The 18576-nt window shown below is 50.7% G+C and overlaps 1 protein-coding gene and 2 long non-coding RNA genes across 6 annotated transcripts in view; all 3 read left to right on the top strand.

Annotated features, from left to right (window-relative positions):
* The first annotated feature begins 280 nt into the window (after positions 1-280).
* LOC143167957 (uncharacterized) lies at positions 281-11786 on the top strand. The gene is made up of 5 exons (XR_012996636.1): positions 281-356; positions 2970-3006; positions 7498-7628; positions 10643-10715; positions 11740-11786. It is a non-coding gene; the product is annotated as an uncharacterized LOC143167957 (long non-coding RNA).
* A 285-nt stretch (positions 11787-12071) lies between these two features.
* On the top strand, positions 12072-13302 carry LOC143167958 (uncharacterized). The gene is made up of 3 exons (XR_012996637.1): positions 12072-12118; positions 12628-12803; positions 13215-13302. It is a non-coding gene; the product is annotated as an uncharacterized LOC143167958 (long non-coding RNA).
* Positions 13303-14516: 1214 nt separating this feature from the next.
* The window catches only part of MYO15B (myosin XVB), a 41095-nt gene continuing 37035 nt past the window's right edge, over positions 14517-18576 (top strand). For all 4 annotated transcript variants that reach the window (XR_012996631.1, XR_012996632.1, XM_076353889.1 and 1 more), the window contains exons 1-4: positions 14517-14581; positions 15101-15178; positions 16769-16826; positions 18373-18503. Coding sequence is in view for 2 of the 4 variants with exons in the window: in XM_076353889.1 (XP_076210004.1) it covers positions 15176-15178; positions 16769-16826; positions 18373-18503 (192 nt within the window). In the remaining 2 variants the exon portion in view is untranslated. The remainder of the gene's footprint in view (positions 14582-15100; positions 15179-16768; positions 16827-18372; positions 18504-18576) is intronic.

An 18576-nucleotide genomic window follows, 5' to 3' on the forward strand; every position in this document is an offset into this window, starting at 1 on the left:
GGCGCGATGCCTCGCGTGGCTGGCTGTGGCGCGCGGGTGCGGTCCCGCCTCACGTCCCCCCCGTGTCTTCCCGCGTCCCCCGTGTCTCCCCGTGTTGTGTTCAGGCGTCGCCGCCGGCCGCGCGGCCCCCGTGGGCAGGAGCCGTTCGCGGCGGCGCCGGCTGCTGCCCCATCCCATCCCATCGCATCGCACCGCGCCGCCCCACCGGGCCCACGGACCGGCCCCGCCCGGGCCGTCCCAGCCGGCCGCGCCGCGCCGTGAGGGTTCTGCCGGGCCGGGTATGCGGCCCGCAGCCTTCCGGGTGCGCGCGTCGTCGTCGTCGTCGTCGTCCCGGCGTGGGTCACTGCGGTGGAGAGGTACTCCGGCTGCGCTGGGCTCCGGGGAGTGCTCGTTTGGCCGTGGGGCGTCAGGGAGAAAGTCTGAGTCATGACCCCGCAAATTTCAGGGGAAAAACGTGTCATTCCAGCTGGGGAGGAGTGTTGGGATCTCCTCTGCGGCCTGCTGTGGGGCGGAGGAACCACCTCCCTCTGCTACAGTGGAGGAGGAGAGGTTCCGTCCCGCCTCTCTGCCCAGAGAGGTGGTGGATGCCCCATCCCTGGCAACATTCAAGGGGTGGTGAGAAAATACGTTTCTGTTTGCATGTTTTCTCCTTTTCTTGCAGCAACGCCCCTTGAAAGCACGACTTTGGCAGGCTAGTGGTCATCTTATATTGGACAATTCGAGGTTGCCTTCTCTTACGGCAAGCAGGGGAGTGCACTTGCAAGTGGGGGGATGGATTATGAAGCCAGCTGCTGGCATGAGCGGGGCTGGGCTGCAGCTGGCAGTGGACTGTGGTGTAAAAGGGCTGGGAGCGTTGAGGAGTGTGTGTGGCAGAGGTGTAGGGTGGCAGAGGGAGGGAAAGTAAAGTCGCGGTAGGTTTCTAGGCAGAGTCTCTGAGTACCCTTCCAGTTGTTTACGTGCCGTCCTGCAAGGAGGAATTTTTCTGTGTCCTGAAAGTGAATGAACTGCATAAGCCTGCATCTTGGAGATACTTGCTTCCTGCCAGTAATGCTACTGAGATGCAGGGTTTTCTGGATCATTCTGCCTGGGTGGTGGTGCAGACCCAACCGTGTGGGCAGTGATCCCTGTGTTGCATGCCAAGGCCTAAGCTACAGCTGCCTGTCGAGCAGGAGCTGCAGCATGCTCCTCAGAGGTAAGAAGTAGGATCTGAGCAGGAGGACTAGGCTACATGGGAACACATATACCCATGTTTTTCTGTGGAGGGTGGTTGTTAAGAGCCTGCAGTGTAAGTGCACAGGGAAGGGTGAGTCAGAGAATGCCTGCATTAGGAAGCTGATGGGACCATCTCACCCCTCTTCAGATGGGTGGCACGTGTAGTGTACTCCTCCCTGCACCATCAAGGTCTGAATCCTGCTGCGTAGAGAGGGATCAAATATCAGCAAAACGTTTTATGTGTCAGGATGTGGTATCACAGAGTTTTCTATGGAAAATGGGTGTGAGTATGTGTCGATTTTGCATGGGAAGTGCTTGTAGAGCACTGCAGACTCAAAACTGGAAGGGATCTTTGTACTGAACATTGGGAGGCTTTGACTGTTTTTCTCCCTGTCACGCATGTGATCCCTGTGATTTGGCCTGCAGCAGTGCTGAGATAATCATGGTTCCCTGTAATCTCCCATGCTGAGAGGAAGAGCTATGGTGTGGTATATGTGCTAGAATGGAGAAAGTAAGAGTAGTGTTCTCCTTGGTGTATTTATTAGGGAGTGCACAGTGTAGCCTTGGAGTTGGGGGTGTCCCGATGGGCTGGGCAGAACTAGTAGCAGAAGTACACAAGAGCAGCTCAAACGAGGGCAGGCAGCCAGAGACAGGGGAGGAAGCAGTGTTCTATTAATTGGGGTGTTGGACCACGTGTACAGATTGAGATGTGGATTGTGTAGGTCATATTGAGTTACTTAAGGCAATGAAGGTTTAGGGCACAGTGGCAGAGGCAGTGGGTTCTGCTTGTGTTCATAAGAGGGCAAGCTTTGTTGATTTCTCCTTAGGCACATAACCTTGTACATGTGGGGGAAGCTGCAGTGCTGGTATGGAAATGGAAACATTTTTGTTCTACGGTCTTGGCCTTTGCAGTAGGGGGCAGGCTGAACATAGGACCAGAACTGTTGATCACAGCTGAGTAAGAGAGTTTCCATGCCCTTGATTTTCACGAAAAAGTGTAGATGTGGGTATACAGAGGGAACAGTGTGGTGTCTTGCAATGTCGTCTACCAAAGACTGGCTACGGGTCAGCATTCCCCCTTTCCATCGGTAGTTTGCAAATCATGGGTTATTACTCACAGCTCCGGCAAGGATATTGCAGAGCTACCTGTCACTCAAGCTTTCTGATCAGGACTGGAGTCACTTGCCTTCTCCTCTCTGGTCTTGCCTCGTGATGACCGCTAAAGGTCTGAGCATAGTCGCTTGTAGTTCTTTATGGCAGTGCATGGCCGTTATGTGGTTTGCTAAATGTCTATAACTAACACAGTTAATAAACCTAATTATTACTATAGAGCATAGAACCAAGTGAGAAATTTCTGCAGTTGCTGAAAATGTCTCCAAGTCTGACAGAATGAGAGACGTATGCACAGTACCTATAACTGAAGGCTAGCAGTCGCTGCTGAGCAATGTTCTTCTGGCAGGCCATGTATCTCAGCTCCTCAGTCTTGCCTCAGAGTCTCCATCGTGGCATTATAACTTTGTCAGCCATTGCTTATCAATGCAGTTGTGGTAACATCTGTCATTCTTCAAAAACATACAGTAAAATTCAATGTCTACAGAAAAGCATGAAATAACAAAGTTACTATATAAGCACATGAGGATATCTAATGCACACATGGATATGCTGCCATAAGAAATTAAAATCTCTGAACTCTGTTTTAAGTTGGGATTGATTAGCAGGAGTCTTTATTTCATATGAGACTTTAATCTTTCTTCTAGGTATCTGGCTTCCTGTTTCCCCAGTTACAACACCCAGGTAATTAAAAGGGGGTTGCAGTAATTGTGACTTATTCAAGTTGATCTCTTACTTTTAAAACTTCTCTCACGCATCTTCTGTAGCTCCAGTCACTGGAATATCATCTACACGAGGTAGTAACTTGGTTTCTTGTAGCTCTTAATGTCTTGTAGCTCTTGTGGCTCTTAGTATCACACACAGAGACATATATATATATAAAAAAAAAATGTATATGTACACACGTATATTCCATATGGAGATGTTACAATATATGTCAGTGGTCTATTAAGCATGATCACTGTTAAAATATTATTAATAATACATCAAGCCTCATCAATAGAAATAGGGTTTCTCTTGTTTGAAGATGAAGGTGCTTTTAAACTGGATCCATTTTCTTTTATTTCTTCCACTTGGGTATATTTTCCTCTTGCTTTTAACTTCAGTCATGGCAACTAATGTAAAAAAGCCTGCCCCAACACCCAGAAACTACCCATATCCCTGCCTGCAGGCCCCAGATGACTCTAGATGTCTCCAACCTCCTTCTGCCACCTGGTTCTGGCCTTCTGGCACTCGCGGGGACATCTGTGCACCCTCAGTCCCATGCCACAGGGGAATGGGATGTATGCCCCAATACTGCTCGGCCAGAGGCATGGAACCCTCAAGGGGGTCCAAACTAGAAGAAACAGTTTCTGCTCAGGTAATAGATGAATGTAGCTTTGCATAATGTGAAGAGAAGTGGTTCCATCAACCACAGTTAAAGCTTTGGAAAAGTACTCTGAAAATAGGTTAAATTAATGGACTCAACATTTGAAGAGACAACAACTTGAAGAGACGCAGCTTGACCTGATTTGTTGATTTTAGTGATATTTTAAAGAAGCACGTAAGTATAGAAGGAGCCTAGGAGCATTAGGAAGAAAGGAAAGAGCAAGGAAGGTTTGAAACAGAGGAAAAGCTAAGTGCCGTGACTACTGAAGTTGGTAAAGTTGGAGAGAATTTGGGGTTATGCTGAGCCTTGGCCTCATTGGTGAAGAAAGAACCCGTGTGCTAGGCACGTGGGGGGTGAGTGTAGCTGGAGTGTGGCGAGGTGTGGGCTGGGCTGTCTGGTCTGGGGCACACAGGGAGGGAGGGGAAAGGCAGGAGGATCTGAAGGAATATAGGGTGCAGGATTTTCCTCTCCAATGGCTTCTCAGGCATGGAGGGTCACTCACGAGGTCCCCCGTGGCTCCTCCTGGAACTCTTGACATCCACACAAGGCACCCAAGGCACTGGCATTTGCACGAAAGCAGCACCGCTCTATGAAGGGACTGCCACACTGACATGCTGCCAGCAAAAGCCCTCTGCCCAAAGGCTCTGCAGACGTCCCTCAAACCAGCCCCCAACTCCCTCACAGCTGCTAAACCCTGCCCCAAACCCACCATCAACCCTCAAAGTCCCAGGACTTCAAAACACCCCCAGGCCTGGACCAAAAGCCCCAAACCCCGCCCCAAGACCACCAATGATTCCAACACTGTCCTGAGCCCCATCCCAGAACCCCAGTGCCCCCAAACCCACCCCCCCAAACAATGCCCTGATACCACCCCCAAACTATACTGCATCATCCCTACTTGCAGGCTCCCCCTCAATCCTGGATGTCTCTTACCCCCCTCTGCCTCAGCCCTGACCGCCTGGTGCCCCGTGGAGAATTGTGTGCCCCTGGTCCCACACCGCAGGGAAACAGGGTAGATGGCCCCATGCTGCTGGGATGCGGACACAGACCGTCAAAGACCCGGCAGGGGACGGATGCTCCTGAGGCACCGCGCCCTGCACTCCCTGTTCCCATCCCAGGAAGACAAGCACAAGCTAGCCCTTGGCTGCACTTTATTCTCAGTTAATGCAGCTGTCGTTAGATTCATTAGGGGACACAGTAAGGACCCAGCCAGGCAGCCTCCCCACGCCTGGGGACCCCGAGGTGCTCTGGTCATCTCAGTGGAGCTGTTCTGGAGGCCTGCTGTGGGCTTGCAGGATGCTGTGGTCTTTCTGGGACTTGATCGAAGTCTCTGGGACATTCAGGATGGCTGCTGGGGCTTTTCCTCCTCACCTATGGGCTCTGTTCATAGTGTGTGTGGGGGGCATTTGGGGGTCTGCAGGACTGTCCCCGTCATGTTACTACCGTGTTTCAGGTGGTGCAGGGGTCTTTTCGGGTCTCTGCAGCTTTGGGGCATGGGTCTTAGCAGTATCGTGGCATCCCTTTCCCGTTTTTTGGGGTGTAGTTTGGCCATGCCCAGAGCTGTTCCCCTCTTTTGGGAGAGTTATATCAGGGTCTTTGTTTCCCTTCCCCCAGTTTCATTTGATTGCCATGTACTCTGTTTAGTATCCCCTTCAAACAAATTTTAAATACGGAGGGGTTTTCCTCCTGAGTGGTGGAAGGAAAGACAGGGCTACAATACAAAGTGATAAACACAAGAGATTACACATGCACTTTCAAGCTATGGTCTTTGCTAAAACACTGTCCAGAACTCTAGGGAGAAATAAATGTTCAGCTGCTGCCCAGTGAGTTTTAACTGCCACTCTCTGAACACAGACTGACTAAAAAGGGGAATTACAGGGAGATGGTGTCATAACCCGCGCTGCAAAAAGAAAAAGGCTCGTCTGTCTGTCAGCTGTCTGCACATCTGCGTGAGCAGCGAGACCGGTGTCCACAGGGCGGTACCGCAGCCGGTCTCCCTCTCTGCTGCCTCCGTGGCTTCACACCTCGGTGAGGGGCCGAGGGCGTTCGCCCCTGTCCGTAGGTCTCCGGGCCTCGCCAGTGCGGCTGCCCCGGCTCCCTTCTGCCCTCCGTCTGCATCGAGGTGCTGCCGCCCGCCCACCACACGTGCGCACTGGAAGACGCTGTACCAGATATGCGTATGTGAAAAGGGAAAGGTGTAGCGCCTGCTTTTTAGATTAATTGCTGTGGCTGAAGTCGATTACGGCCTGCCGCGTGGCCCCTCTGGTGTGCACCAAGGCTCTGCCCGCGCTCCGGAGCCCCCCCCGAGACCCTCAGCTCACATTTCGAATTGCCCCCAAACCCTCCGCGTGCCTTTCTGTGCGCCCCTGGGCCCTGTGTTTGTCTTGCAGCGTGCCACAAAGTTTCCTGTTTAGCTTTCTTCCCTGTCCCGGAATTTTCCGGGTAGGGAAACGCCGCGGGCGCGCAAAGCGCGGAAGCGCAGCGCCCGTGCCGCCCCGGGCACGCGCCGCCCGCCGGCTGCTCGCTGCTGCTGCTGCCCCCTGGTGGCCGCGGCGCGGGGCTGCAGACCGGCCTTCGCGCGCCGTCGGCGCCCGGGAGCGGGGTGGCGGCGCGCAGGGCGCGGCTCCCGCCGGCGAGCGAGGGCCGCGGCCGGCGGTGAGGCGAATGAGCCCCTTCGGCGGTTGCGGGGGTGTCTCCTGCCCGCTGGCCGCCCGGGGGTGGCGGGACGGGAAGCTTCAAACCGCCCGTTGCGGCAGGCTCCCGGTCCGCTGGAGGCCAGCCGGGTCAGGGCGGCCCCAGGGGGTTACCCGAGAGCTGGTAGCAGGGAAGAGGGGAGGCAGGCGGGCACCCCCCCCCCAGGCGCAGAGGCCGGGAGCCTCCCCAACTCGCCAGAGCTCCCCCTGAGCCTCCCCCGGCCCCGCTCGCCCCGTGCAGCTGCCCCCAGCTCCAGCGTCTCCCCTGAAGCCTGTCGCGTAGCCCCAGGCCGCCCCACAAGCCCTGTCCTGATGGCGGCAAGCCGGCCCTCGAATGCGCTTGATTCTTCCTTAACACAGCTGCCGTTCGCAGCAGTGCGGGGAAAGAGCAGCGTCTCCAGAAGCCCCTGCGGAAGGAGAGGATTCAGCCAGGGGCGATCTACGGGGTCGCCGCTTCTTTCCCCATTCTACACTGTATTCTGTCTGGTCCCCTGTCCCTATTTATCAATTCCTCCCTCTCTGCCCTGTGGCCTGTCGCTTTTGTCCTTTCTCCATCTCACTGTCTCTGGCTCCCCGATGACCCTATTTTAGAATTCCCCCCCTCTTCTTTTTGTACACATTGCTATTCTTTTTGCTCTCCAGCTCTCTTTTTTCCGGCTCGCTGTCCCTATTTCTTAATTCTTCCCTCTCTGCCCTGTAGCATGTAGCTATGTGGTTTGGTTTGTGTTGTTCCCTCCCCTGCCCCTTCCCTCCATCGTTTGCTGTCCCTGTTGTTTCATTCCTCCCTCTCTGCCCTGTTCTTGTTGCTTTTTTGTCTTTCTCCATCTCTCTCGGTCCAGCTTCCTGCCCCTATTCTTCTTTCCCCCCCCTCTGTCGAGCTGCCCGTCCCAGGTTTTTGCTTGCATCTCCATCCTGCTCCCCGTCCTTCTTTGTTGGCCTCTGTCCTGCTCCCTCTCCCTTTCTGCTGCCTCTCTTCCTCTCTCCCTGTTGCTTCTTTCTCCACCTCTATCAGGCTCCCTGTCCCCATCCTTCTCTCAACGTCCTGTTCCCTGCCTCATGCTTTCTCACTACACTCCCCATCCAGCTGGCTGCCACTTTTCTCTTCTCTTTTAGTGTCCTGTGCCCTGCTCCTCATTTTTGGCAGCCTCCACCTCTGCCCAGCAGCCCATTGCTCCAGGGGCCAGCCGACCGACCATCTGTTCCCTGCCGAACTGACGAGCGTGGCTCCGGGAACGACTGCTGAGGTGTGCCAGGGGCAGGGGGAGCGTTGGGGGCCTCAAGCCTCGGAGCAGACTCGCTCCCAGGACTTGTAACGTGCGTGACTGAATAAACACTCGCCGTCTCCTTTTGCCCTCCCGGCTGCGTTTGCACTCCCTTTGCACCGGGCGAGGGGCAGTGATGGAGCCTGGGGTAGGAGGTGACGCACTGTGGGGGTCGGGTGGTGGCCCCCTGTTCCAGTGTTTCAGTCCAATTGTTTCAGTAAACTTCTTTACTGAAAGAGTGGTTAAACGTTGGAACAGACTGCCCAGGGAAGTGGTTGAGTCCCCATCCCTGGAAGTAAATACGTGTAGATGAGGCGCTTAGGGACATGGTTTAGTGGGCATGGTGGCATTGGGTTGACGGTTGGACTCGATGATCTTAGAGGTCTTTTCCAACCTCCATGATTCTGTGATTCTTCCCGCTGGGCTCCAGCTGTGGGCCGGGGCTGGAGGAGCCCCAGGTGCGGGCAGTGAGGCTGATGGCGACGGCCCCTCCCTGTAACGGGGTGGCTGCCGGTGGAGGGGCTGGTGCTGCCCTGCCTCGGGTGGCCGTGGAGGGGTTGGTGTGAGCCAAGGGAGGAGTGGAGCGGTCGCTGAGTTGCGGCTGCACCGAGGGAGAAGGCGAGCAGGGCCGGGCGATCGGCCGGCGGGTCCCGGGGAAAGCCCGGGGGGGCCGGGCCGGGCCGGCGGGGTCCGTGTCGGAGGCACGGAGCGGTGGGTGCGGGGGTGCCGCGCCGCCGCGCCGTGTCGGAGCCGGCAGCGGGGACTGTCTGGAGCTGGAGACGGGGGAGAACCACGACGGGGGAGGGGGGGAACCGGCGGGGGGAGAAACACGGTGAGGGGGAAACACGAGGGGCAGGAGGAGGTAGTCCGTGTCGTTTGTTTTCTGTGTGCTACACCGTATGTTACTCAGGTCTTGAGTTGTGCCCCCCCCGTCCTCTTTGCGCCCCCCCCCCCCCCCCCCCCGCCGTCACCTTTCTGTGCCCCCCCGTGAACTTTAGGGTCACAGGCAGTTGTTAGGAGTGTCCTTTTGTAGAGAAAAGCACAAGAAGAGTAAGAGCGATGTGCCCGTGTTGCAGTGAAGCTCTGTGGCAGAGGTGAGTGAGACTATAACCCAGGATGGCTCTCTAGGTGCACAGAAACCCATTTGCTTTGCTACATCGGGTTCTGGTACCATTTGGGGTAGCAACTCTGACATGACTTACTTGGGAGTAGGTTCTGGCATCCCTTCTTCTCTCAAGCTGCAATTCAGCAGTGGGCAGGGGGTGGCCGGGGTGCCTATACTGGAACCATAATCAAAACTTAGCATGTGTGGGCAAGAGAGAGCTTACTCTCAAAAACTCCAGAGAGAAAAGAGACCGGTCTGTCATGAATGCTGAGCTCCCACTAGTGGTGTCTTTGGTCTTTTTATTTCGGATTCCTCCAGTCCTTAAAACATTGAACTACTCTGGAGATTGCTGCTGGTAGCTCAGTTCCAGCCTGGGGCAAAAGGGGCTGACCACGATTATCTGTCCCTGTTCTCTGAGGGCAGAGCCTGTGACATCCTGGGAAAGGAGGAGAGTCAGGACTTTCTGGTTCTTGGTGCAAGCTCTGGAGGGAATCAGCCTCTCGGACGATCAGCTGACCTCCACCTGGGCTGTCCTGGCCGCCATTCTGCAACTGGGGAATATCTGCTTTACCTCCTATGAGGTTCACTAATCCTTGGCAGCTTGGGAATAGGCTATTTGTGCTGAACTTGCTGTTATCCCATGTGATGGGACTGGGGACGTTATTCTTGACTGAGATGATATCCTTTGAAGACTATTCTGTCTTCACCTAAAGGATGCTTGACAAAACCCCCAGAAGTTTCTTAGAATGTTCACTTATACGCAAATTCCTGTAAAAAGCAGCTCAGAGTCCTTTCCCTGCAGCCTGTGTTCTGCTGCTCAGCAGTGGCTTGGGGAGCCAGATCACTCTTCAGCCTGTTCTGATGGACCGAACCCAGAAAAACACCTAGTATAAATTTGCTGTACTGATGAGGTGAGCTGAATGAGCTAACTCTTAATGAATCACATTTTAATTATTCCTGGTGCTATTACTAACGGAAGTAAGAAAAACATTTTTAATGTAGTTTTAATCTAACTGTTCCCATTTGTTCCTGAAGACTTGGATAAAGCTGGAAATATGTTAATACTATCTTTTACAATTCATTTCTTTTCACGTGCTTCAGCATATCCTGCTTTTCTGTTATTCCCAGCCTGAGTCCAGAATCCACTGAAATTTCTGAAGAGATTCTCCCTGATCCACTTGGCTTTGGATGAGGCCAGGGATAAGAGAAGTGCAGATAATTTTGTAAGCAAAGGCCCTGCAAGGTGTTACTTTTGGAAATTGAGGTTAGGGTAGCATCTAGAGTTCTGGGTCAGGAATTGTTACCCTTGTGGCAGATATACACCCGTGTCTCTGCCCCAATGAGCTTCTGGGGGCTTCCCAGACCTGCAGTAAGTAAATAACAGGCAGAACAGGGGCTTAGAGTGATATGTGCTCATCAAGGCCTGTGAGTTTTATACTTAGGATTCCTGTTAAAATCTGTGTTCTGATGAATGCTGAAAACAATGGAGCATATACAGGTGGGGGTGTGCATCCAAGATTCTTACTGGGAGAGGCAACTAAGCTGCCTCTGGGCAGAAGCAAAATAGGTAATGGCCTCAGGTACACAACAGCCTACACTGCTTGTCTCAGAACCCTGGAAATCCAGGAAAGCTGTTGCTGCTGAAAGAAAGTGAGGGGTCAAAGCCTGCTGGGCAGTGTGAAGGGGAAAAGGAGCAGTCCCTCCTAAAAGCAGAAGTCATTGTCCCCTCCACTCCTGATGGCAGCAGGAACAGCAAACTTCATTCTCTAGGGCTTTCTCCTTGTTCCACCTCTCCAGCTGTCTGCCCCAAGTCAAGGTGTGTGTAAGAGGGGTGTTTGCCTGTCTGGTTGGTGGTCTGAATGGTGCATTAAATCAGACTTTGCCTCTGCAGGTCCACAAGTTTCTTAAACCATGACCAGCTGCATCCAGAGGTGCTGGATTTCTTCTCTCAGAGCCACCTCAAGGTACTGTAGTGGTTCAGGATGAAGATCTCTATTGCAGACACCTAATGAGCCACTCATTGCCTTCATGTGAGAAGTAGAAAGATCCTGGTAGGTGTCAGGAGAACCTGGAGAAACTGTGAGGAGTTTTGTTCTACTGAAGGACTCTTGGGAATTGAGCAAGTTGTCTTTGCCCACAATTGATGCATTTTATATATAAAACACATAGACTGCCTGAGAATGCAGCTGGGTTCCTGGCCCTGCTAGGGGCAAGGGAGAATGGTCCCCCAGTTTCAGATAGAAGAGTTTGTTCTTTCCATGTCGTTCAGGGAGCTTTGGTCATTTCTTTGTTTTTGCAGGTGGTGTCTTTTCCAGAAGGCTAAAGCTGCCCATAGTCGGCAAAGGGAGATGGGGGCCAGAGGCAAAGGGCTCAGGCCTCCACGCTAGTGTCCAAATTCCAGCAGTCTTTGCAGGACCTCATAGCCAAGCTGAGAAAGTGAGAGATGCTGTTAAGGTGCCATCCCTGCACTAGGCCGATTGCTGCACCCAGAAGTGTGTGAAGTCTTCCCAGGTCAGCACAGAGAGGAGGATAATTAAAGGTTCTTCCTTCTATTTTGCAGGAGCCATGCCTTCTTCATTCAGTGCATCACCCCTAATCCCAAAAAGGTAGGGCAGCGCCCTGAGCTCCTTATGGAGTCCCTCAGTTCCTTGAAGTCCAGTCCTCTCCAGCAGCTGTCCTTTTGCAGCTGGGGTTTGGACTTCTTTGCTTCATTTGATAGCTTGAAACTTTTCTTCCCCTTTCTCTGTCTCTTGCCCTTCCCTGTGGCCATGTGAGCTGACTACATGCCGGAGGATAAGAAGCCAGTGTCAGCTGGACACCAAAGGATGTGTTGGGTTTTGTGTTCCATTGCCCATAGACCATGACAAGATCTAACCCAAGGACAGGACAATAGAAGGAGACCCTTTCTAAACTCTCTACCCTTTGTCTCCTTTCTTTTGTCTTTCTCGATTTCTTGTTTTACACTTTTCTTCTGCCTTATATTCACAGCTATCAAATATCTTTGATGTGGAGTATGTCACTTGTCAGCTGCGGCATTCTGGGATACTGGAGGCCATCCACATTAGAAAGGAGGGATACCCAGTCCATCTTTCATTCCAGAACTTCCTAGCTAGGTACAGTAGTGTACTGGCTTGGGGTTCCCCAGCCACTCAAAGCCTGGATGAACTTGTCAGCACATTGTGATTTGTTCTCCTCTGAGGACTCCAGTTACAGCCCTGGCTTTCATCTTATCAACATCTCCTCTTCCAGGTATGGCCTCCTGGCTGGGCAAGGGCAGAACTGCTTGGAGGAGAGAGAAGGCTGCGCGGCAGTGCTGTCTCATGTGGTGGGGAACCCCTCAGATCTCTATCAGATTGGAGTAACAAAGGTGATGCCTATAGAGAATCCCATCTTAATTGCACAGGCCCAGCCATCTATTCACTGGCTGTCAATGGACAGAGGGCAGCTCGGCTCTCTGCCCAAAGAGAGATTGCGTGCCTTCACCTCCCTTTTGCTTTGCCTCTTGTCTCAAGTATGAAGGAGGGATTTTTAGCATTTCAGATAAAGAAACGGGGGACTCTGGCTCCAGGCTGTTGTAGTAGCATGGCCAACTCTTCTAGACAGAAGAGACACCCAGCATTCCTTGATGGAGATCTGGGCTTCTGCCTTCTCTGCCTTCTAACCTCCATCACTCCTTGATTCCCTGTCCTCCACAAATACATCCATCTCTGTCACCTGCACCTGTGCCTCCTGCCCTCCCCAATTAAGGGAGTGCAGTTTCCATAGCAGGGAGCTTTAAAGGCTCCAAAGAGATAAACCAGCAGCGTTTATTATTGATCAACTCTTAGAGAAGCTGGCTGCTTTCCTTGTGGGTCAGCAGCTGTTCCCTTTTCCCAGGTCTTTCTGAAGGAGAAGGCCAGGCAGCTTCTGGAGAGATGATGGAACCAGAGGTAGAGTTGGGCCATTGTTACCCTGCAAAGGAACCTCTGATGCCTCCTTCGCTGCAGACACCTCCATGTCCTCCAGTTGAAAGTCACAATCATTCAGGCTCACTTCCAAGGTTACCAGGCAAGGTACAGCCCTTGTCCTTGCCTAGGACATCAAGGTGGGGATGTGCCTGACCAGGACCCTCCTCATGTTGGCTCCTGGCCTGCTCTGCTGGGGGGAATCCTGGTACTGGAATGGTGGGGGAGGGACTTCCCAGCCTGGTTCCCAACACTGAGCAGAGGTTCCAGGGGAAATACAGCTGCTGTCAAAACTGTTACAGTAACTTGCCTGTACTAAGGCTGATATTATGACAGCTAGAGTAAAGGATGTAGGGAAAATACGTGAGAGGACCGGTTTAACACAGTAAGACCAAATCCAGACCGGCTGGTTTTATTAATGTTCTGTTTGGTCCATACCCTCGAATTGAGTCCACCGTATGCTTAAATTCCGTTGAAGTTTCCTTCATTAGCAATTCTTCTCTTTTCACATCCCTCTAGGAAGTGTTACAGAAGGCTGAAGAAGACTTTGGTGCAATTTAATACCGTGATTTTAATCTCCAGACCTCTGATTCAAAGGAGGAAGCACTACCAGGTAACAACACTCTTCTCAGGACCAGTTGTACTGCAAGAGCTATTTCTGCCCTAGGCAGAGAGAGCTGGTGACTGGGTGAGGCCAGGGCAGGGATGGCTTTAGAAGGTTTCTTGGAAATAATCCAATGAGGTGTCCTTCACTCTCTGGCTGACATAAAGGTAGTCAAAAGAAGGAAGCACAGAGACTGGAGCCTTCTTTCCCTAGACAAAGTTCAGAATTGGCAAAGGTGGTACAAATGCAGCCAATTCGTATGTCTGTGTATGTGAGCTTCTCTAGGTTGCCCCACGCAAGATGTGAGCTTATTCCATCTGTGGCATCCAGAGCTGCTGTTCTGCTTAAGCTATAAGGAGTCATTCATCTTGCTCTTTTAGTTGTCCAGTTCAATTTCCAGTGTTTTCCTAGATGGTGACTGAAATGCAAGATTTTTTCAGTCTGCAGTGATCCTTCCCTGACCTTACAGCTACCTCAGGCTGCTGAAGTCCTTGGCCTTTTGGAAATCAGTTGGGCCATAGTTGGGGTGAGAACAGGATGGCAGTGGTTTGAGAAGATGGAAAACTGTGTGCAGGAGAGCGCCATGGTTCTGTCAAATGGGTTGGATGTATTTTGCACAAGCTATTAAAAAGAAAATTGAAAACAGGAAATCAGACCACTCATCCTTAGGGTAGCAACTAACATCCCTCTAGCTGTCAGCTTCACGAGGGAGGGAGGGACCCAGCACAGCTGCTCTCATGACTAGCAAAAGATGGGGCAGAGGGTTAAGGTTAGTGTTGTTGGAAGACTGCAGAGGTTCCTTCTGCCATGCCATGCCCAGAGCAGTGTGTGTTTCTGTTCCTTTTCTTGCTTCTTCCTACTTGGACAGGATCCAGGTTTTCTTTCTCCCAGGTAACCACAACAGCACAGCTCTTTAGAATCTGTTTCTGTTCCTCCAGCGTTTGCTTGCTGAGGTCCCTGTACGTGCAGCAGCAACAATAAAGGTCTCAAAGTTCACCTGCTGCAAAGTTCCTCCTTTCCCCTCGCCCACAGCCCTGCCCTTTGGACTTTAGCATGCCTACTGCCTTTGTCAGCCCAGCCCTCAACCTCCCATCTAGTCACACCATTCTGCAACATAGACAAGAAGGAGACGGAGAGACAGAGAACCCTCCTTTTCCATCTTGGAGTAGGAGTCAGGTGAGTGGTGAGGCTGGGGGATGATAGAATGTCTATGATAGAACATAGACAAGAAGGAGACGGAGAGACAGAGAACCCTCCTTTTCCATCTTGGAGTAGGAGTCAGGTGAGTGGTGAGGCTGGGGGATGATAGAATGGATGGGAAAGGGCAGAGCTGCAAGGGAGTTTGGCTTTTGGTATCCCTCCCACCCCATCTAAAGGGGTCCCTCTCCATGGACAAGTTCGTCTGTCCGTGTTCAGGCTGCATTAGTATATTCTTTGATGCTGGAGGGGGCAGGTGAATGTTTCTGACAGCTTCTATGTGCTTTTGTCCTGAGACATCAAATACTAGGCAAGGGAGGAAAGGTGTGGCAGGGATGCTGGGTAGGTGGTGAAGGCTCTCCCTGTTGAATTGTGTTGTGCAGGGTGGGTGGTGTTTCAGCAATGCTAGGGGCTTTGCCTGGGCATCCCCTTCTCAATACACCATGTTGAGTCCCAAGAAGGCTCTGCAGCTGTTCTGTCATTTTATCTGCTGGAGCAGGACACCAGCTCCTGCCCATCTGTGGAGTCTGCCCCCAGAAGTAGCTCGAAGTGACCTCATATACATCTCCCCCCCCTCCCCCCATCCCCCTTTCATCTCCATCAGCACGAGTTAGAGGAAAGGAAACGAAGAAGGAAGTCCCTGGCCAGTGGTGACACAGAGAACAGTCCCAACTGAGGAATGGTAAGTTGTCAAACAGTCTGGGAGAGTCTGAGATAAAACAAGCCAGGCTCTCAGGGTGTTCTCCCTCCCCTATGCCTCCTCAGCCCAGGTTTGCTGGGGAACAGCAAACCATCTGGAGAGTGTACAGAGCCCACACGTATGCTGGAAACCTAGCAGCAAGAATGCAGTTTAGCCTGGTATAAAGAGCTTTCTAATACATAACTATCTCATTAGTTCAGCATTTCCCAATCTCTGGGTGTAGTCAGGCATCATAAAGTGGTCCTGAGGCAACTGTATTTGTTCACAGCACTGGACCTGTTCTTTGGAGCTGGGAGGAAGACTATTTTTGATAATCATGTTCTGTTGTGAAGGGTGGGAATGAGACAGTTCTGCACGAATATATTTATGGAAGATGTTGTAGAGGAAGGGAGGTATTAAAGGCTTCATAACAAATTAACTGCATAGTCTACAGGGTGTTTAACCTGTATCAACTACTATAACACTGCTAACTAATGTCATTATTTGTATGTTTAGACCGGGCATACATTTGCTATGATGTGTGTAGCAAGGAAATCTGAATTGACGTCATCCACAGTTTTGCACAGATCTGTCAGTAACACCAACAGGAATACTTAGCACTGGGTGCTCTTGCAATATCACCTGCTTCCTCAGGTGTGGATTCAGGACTCTGGAATTTCACAGTCCACTTCCTGAATACGCCATTGAAAAGCTAAATTTAAAGTCAAGTATCTTACTATGAGCAAAATCAAACTGATCAAAAAAGCTGTGAATCTATCTTTAGGCATTGCTGAGAGTTTATGTGGAGGGAGATGTCAGAATAGTATGCTGTTGAGTAGAGGCTTTACTATGCAGATCTTAAAAAAACAAAAAACAAAAAAAAACCAAACAAAAGCTCAGGCTTTGTGCCTTTGGCTTGGTTTCATAGTGTCTTAATCTGAGTAGTCCTGTCTGAAATACCCTGAACTGACATTATATGCAGACATTCATGCTGATACATTGTGTTGCATTGTCCCATTTACTTCCTGCCTTGTACAAACGCATGCATCATGCAAGGTGCAAAACAGTGAAAAATCAAGGCTCATTGGCCAGATTCTCATCTAAATTACCCAGGTACAGATCTGAGCTTCCTTAGGAACCTCCAAAATAGTGGCGTGCATCAAAGATCAGAATCAGGTCTCTCTTTATTTACGCTGTAGCACTCTTGGATACTGAAAAATAAAAATGAAAGAAAAAGGAGCAGGAGGAAATGGCCCTTACCCTTCACTGCAATCTCTTCTGTACAATATGCAAAACCTGTTAATAATGAGAGATGAGTCAAAGAAAGTCAACTTTCCTGTTACTTCCCCCTGTGGCAGTTCTTCATTTGCTGGCCCATGTCATATTACCTGTGTTAATATGATACTTCCCTACTTGTAATGTTTCTGAATGTTGCATAGGCAGAAATTACTGATTTTGCTCAGATGCTCAGTCCTCGTTCTGGCCAGCTTTTCAAAGGCAACTTTACCCAGTCTCAACAGAACAGCTTAGGGTTTTTATGTTGTTTCACTTTGGCACCCCAGTGACTGACTGACTCGCTCACTCTCTCTGCAGGATGTGGGACTGCTGGAGATCCCTGCAGAACTTGCTGCCCTCCTGCAGTTAGCTGAAGGTGAGAAATCCTCCCTCCTTCCCTCCCTTTCCTGCACCGTTTTACTTTACTGTTTATTTGCTTGTTTTCTAGCAGTTTAACTACGTGCTTGTTCTACCTGCTGGCATCTGGGTTGTATTTGATTTATTATTATTGCAGTGTAAATATGATAAAGGCAAATGGTGTTGCCTATATTGTTTCCCAACACGGCAGGGCAGAAAAGCGACTTGGGCCAGTGGGCAGAACACCAGATTAAAATTCAGTATCTTTGTTACCTTTTCAGCTCTTTTGAACTGTGCTGATAGAACTGATGACAGTGATGGTGCAAAACTTTTTGGTCAAAGCTATGTGACGGCAAACTGTTTAATGAACCCGGGTCTCTTGCAGAGCTGAGTATCTGGTGTGTGAGAACTTAAACCCATCTTTTTTTCTACTCAATAATCTTTAAGGAAATTGAAGGTGAAGAAGTGAAAACTACATTTTTGGCACTTTCAAAAAAAAATTTTTGGGTTTTCATTAAAACTTACTTGTTCAAAAGTAATTATTTCTTTTAAAATAGAAGTAGGCTTCTATTTTGTATGTAACAACTTAAGGATGTAACAATTGAGGGAAACGTTTTGCTTGGGATGGAAAACTTTTTGGTTTGTTTTCAAATCACCAAAATACCACTAACTGAACTAATTTCCCAAGTTGTTGACCTGATCTTGAGCATTAAGTTATTTGCAGTTTTGTTTCCTCTGTAACTTGTACAATGTATATATTTAAGTTGAAATAGGTTGAGTCAGGATTTGCCTCTTTTTGTTAGATGCTATACCAACATAATGACAGCTGTATCGTCGACCTTCTGTATAGTACAGTAAAAGATACAATCAGGCAGAAGAGTCTTGTGAATTGTGCTGGATTCCCAAATACCCCATACTTCATGGCATTCCTCTGTAGGGACTATCAGCTGGTCTAGTGAGCAATGTTACCTGGAGGAGCTCAGGGGACAAACTGCACTGAAACTGCTGAAGATGAAAGCTGATGGGATGTAAACAGGGAGGAGGAGGAGGAGAGCATCAGGGGACACATTGGTTTGGAGATAGACGAATGCACAGAAGCTGTGCTGCATTGAGAAATCTCTTCATTTAGGAAGATGTTTGCTCCTCTATTATCCACGATAAATCCCTCATCCAGTGCCTCATTGTGAAGACTTCTCATTTACTTGTTGACTGAACAGTTGTCAGCAGTATCTCTGCATGGGCTCAGCGTTGTAAACTGCCTTGTAAACTCTGCATCACAGAATTGAAATTCCAGGTGCTGACTGCCCTCTGGGTGTTACCCAGGGATAAGAGTCTGAAAGATCAGAGCTGTAAAAGCTCTCTCCTGAAGTTAGGCCTTGTGGTCTCAAGGAAGTGAGGATGTGCCTGCTTGGGGGTTTAGGGCAGCAGGGGTGGCCTGGGTGTCCCTGGAGCCAGGGGGCTGCTACAGGTGCTCAGGCAAGGTTAGATGCATGTTAGCACTGCGAGTTGGATGTGTTCTAGCTGCCTTCCCAACTGCTACAACACAAGACCTCTTTCTCTTGCAGGTCAGTACCGAGCACAGGCCAGCCAGATAGCTGAGGCATTGCCTCCAGAAGTCAAAGTCAAAGATGACCTTTCCCTCCCACCCACCATCAACAGCTATCCTTTCTCCTCCTTCGTTAAGTCACACTTCCAGGTGGGAACTCTTTTTATATCTCTTCATTGCTCTCCCACTGGGGAAAAACACTAGTTCTAGTAACACCAGGAAC

This window comes from Aptenodytes patagonicus, chromosome 16 (assembly GCF_965638725.1).
Source record: "Aptenodytes patagonicus chromosome 16, bAptPat1.pri.cur, whole genome shotgun sequence".
Classification (NCBI taxonomy): Eukaryota; Metazoa; Chordata; class Aves; order Sphenisciformes; family Spheniscidae; genus Aptenodytes; species Aptenodytes patagonicus.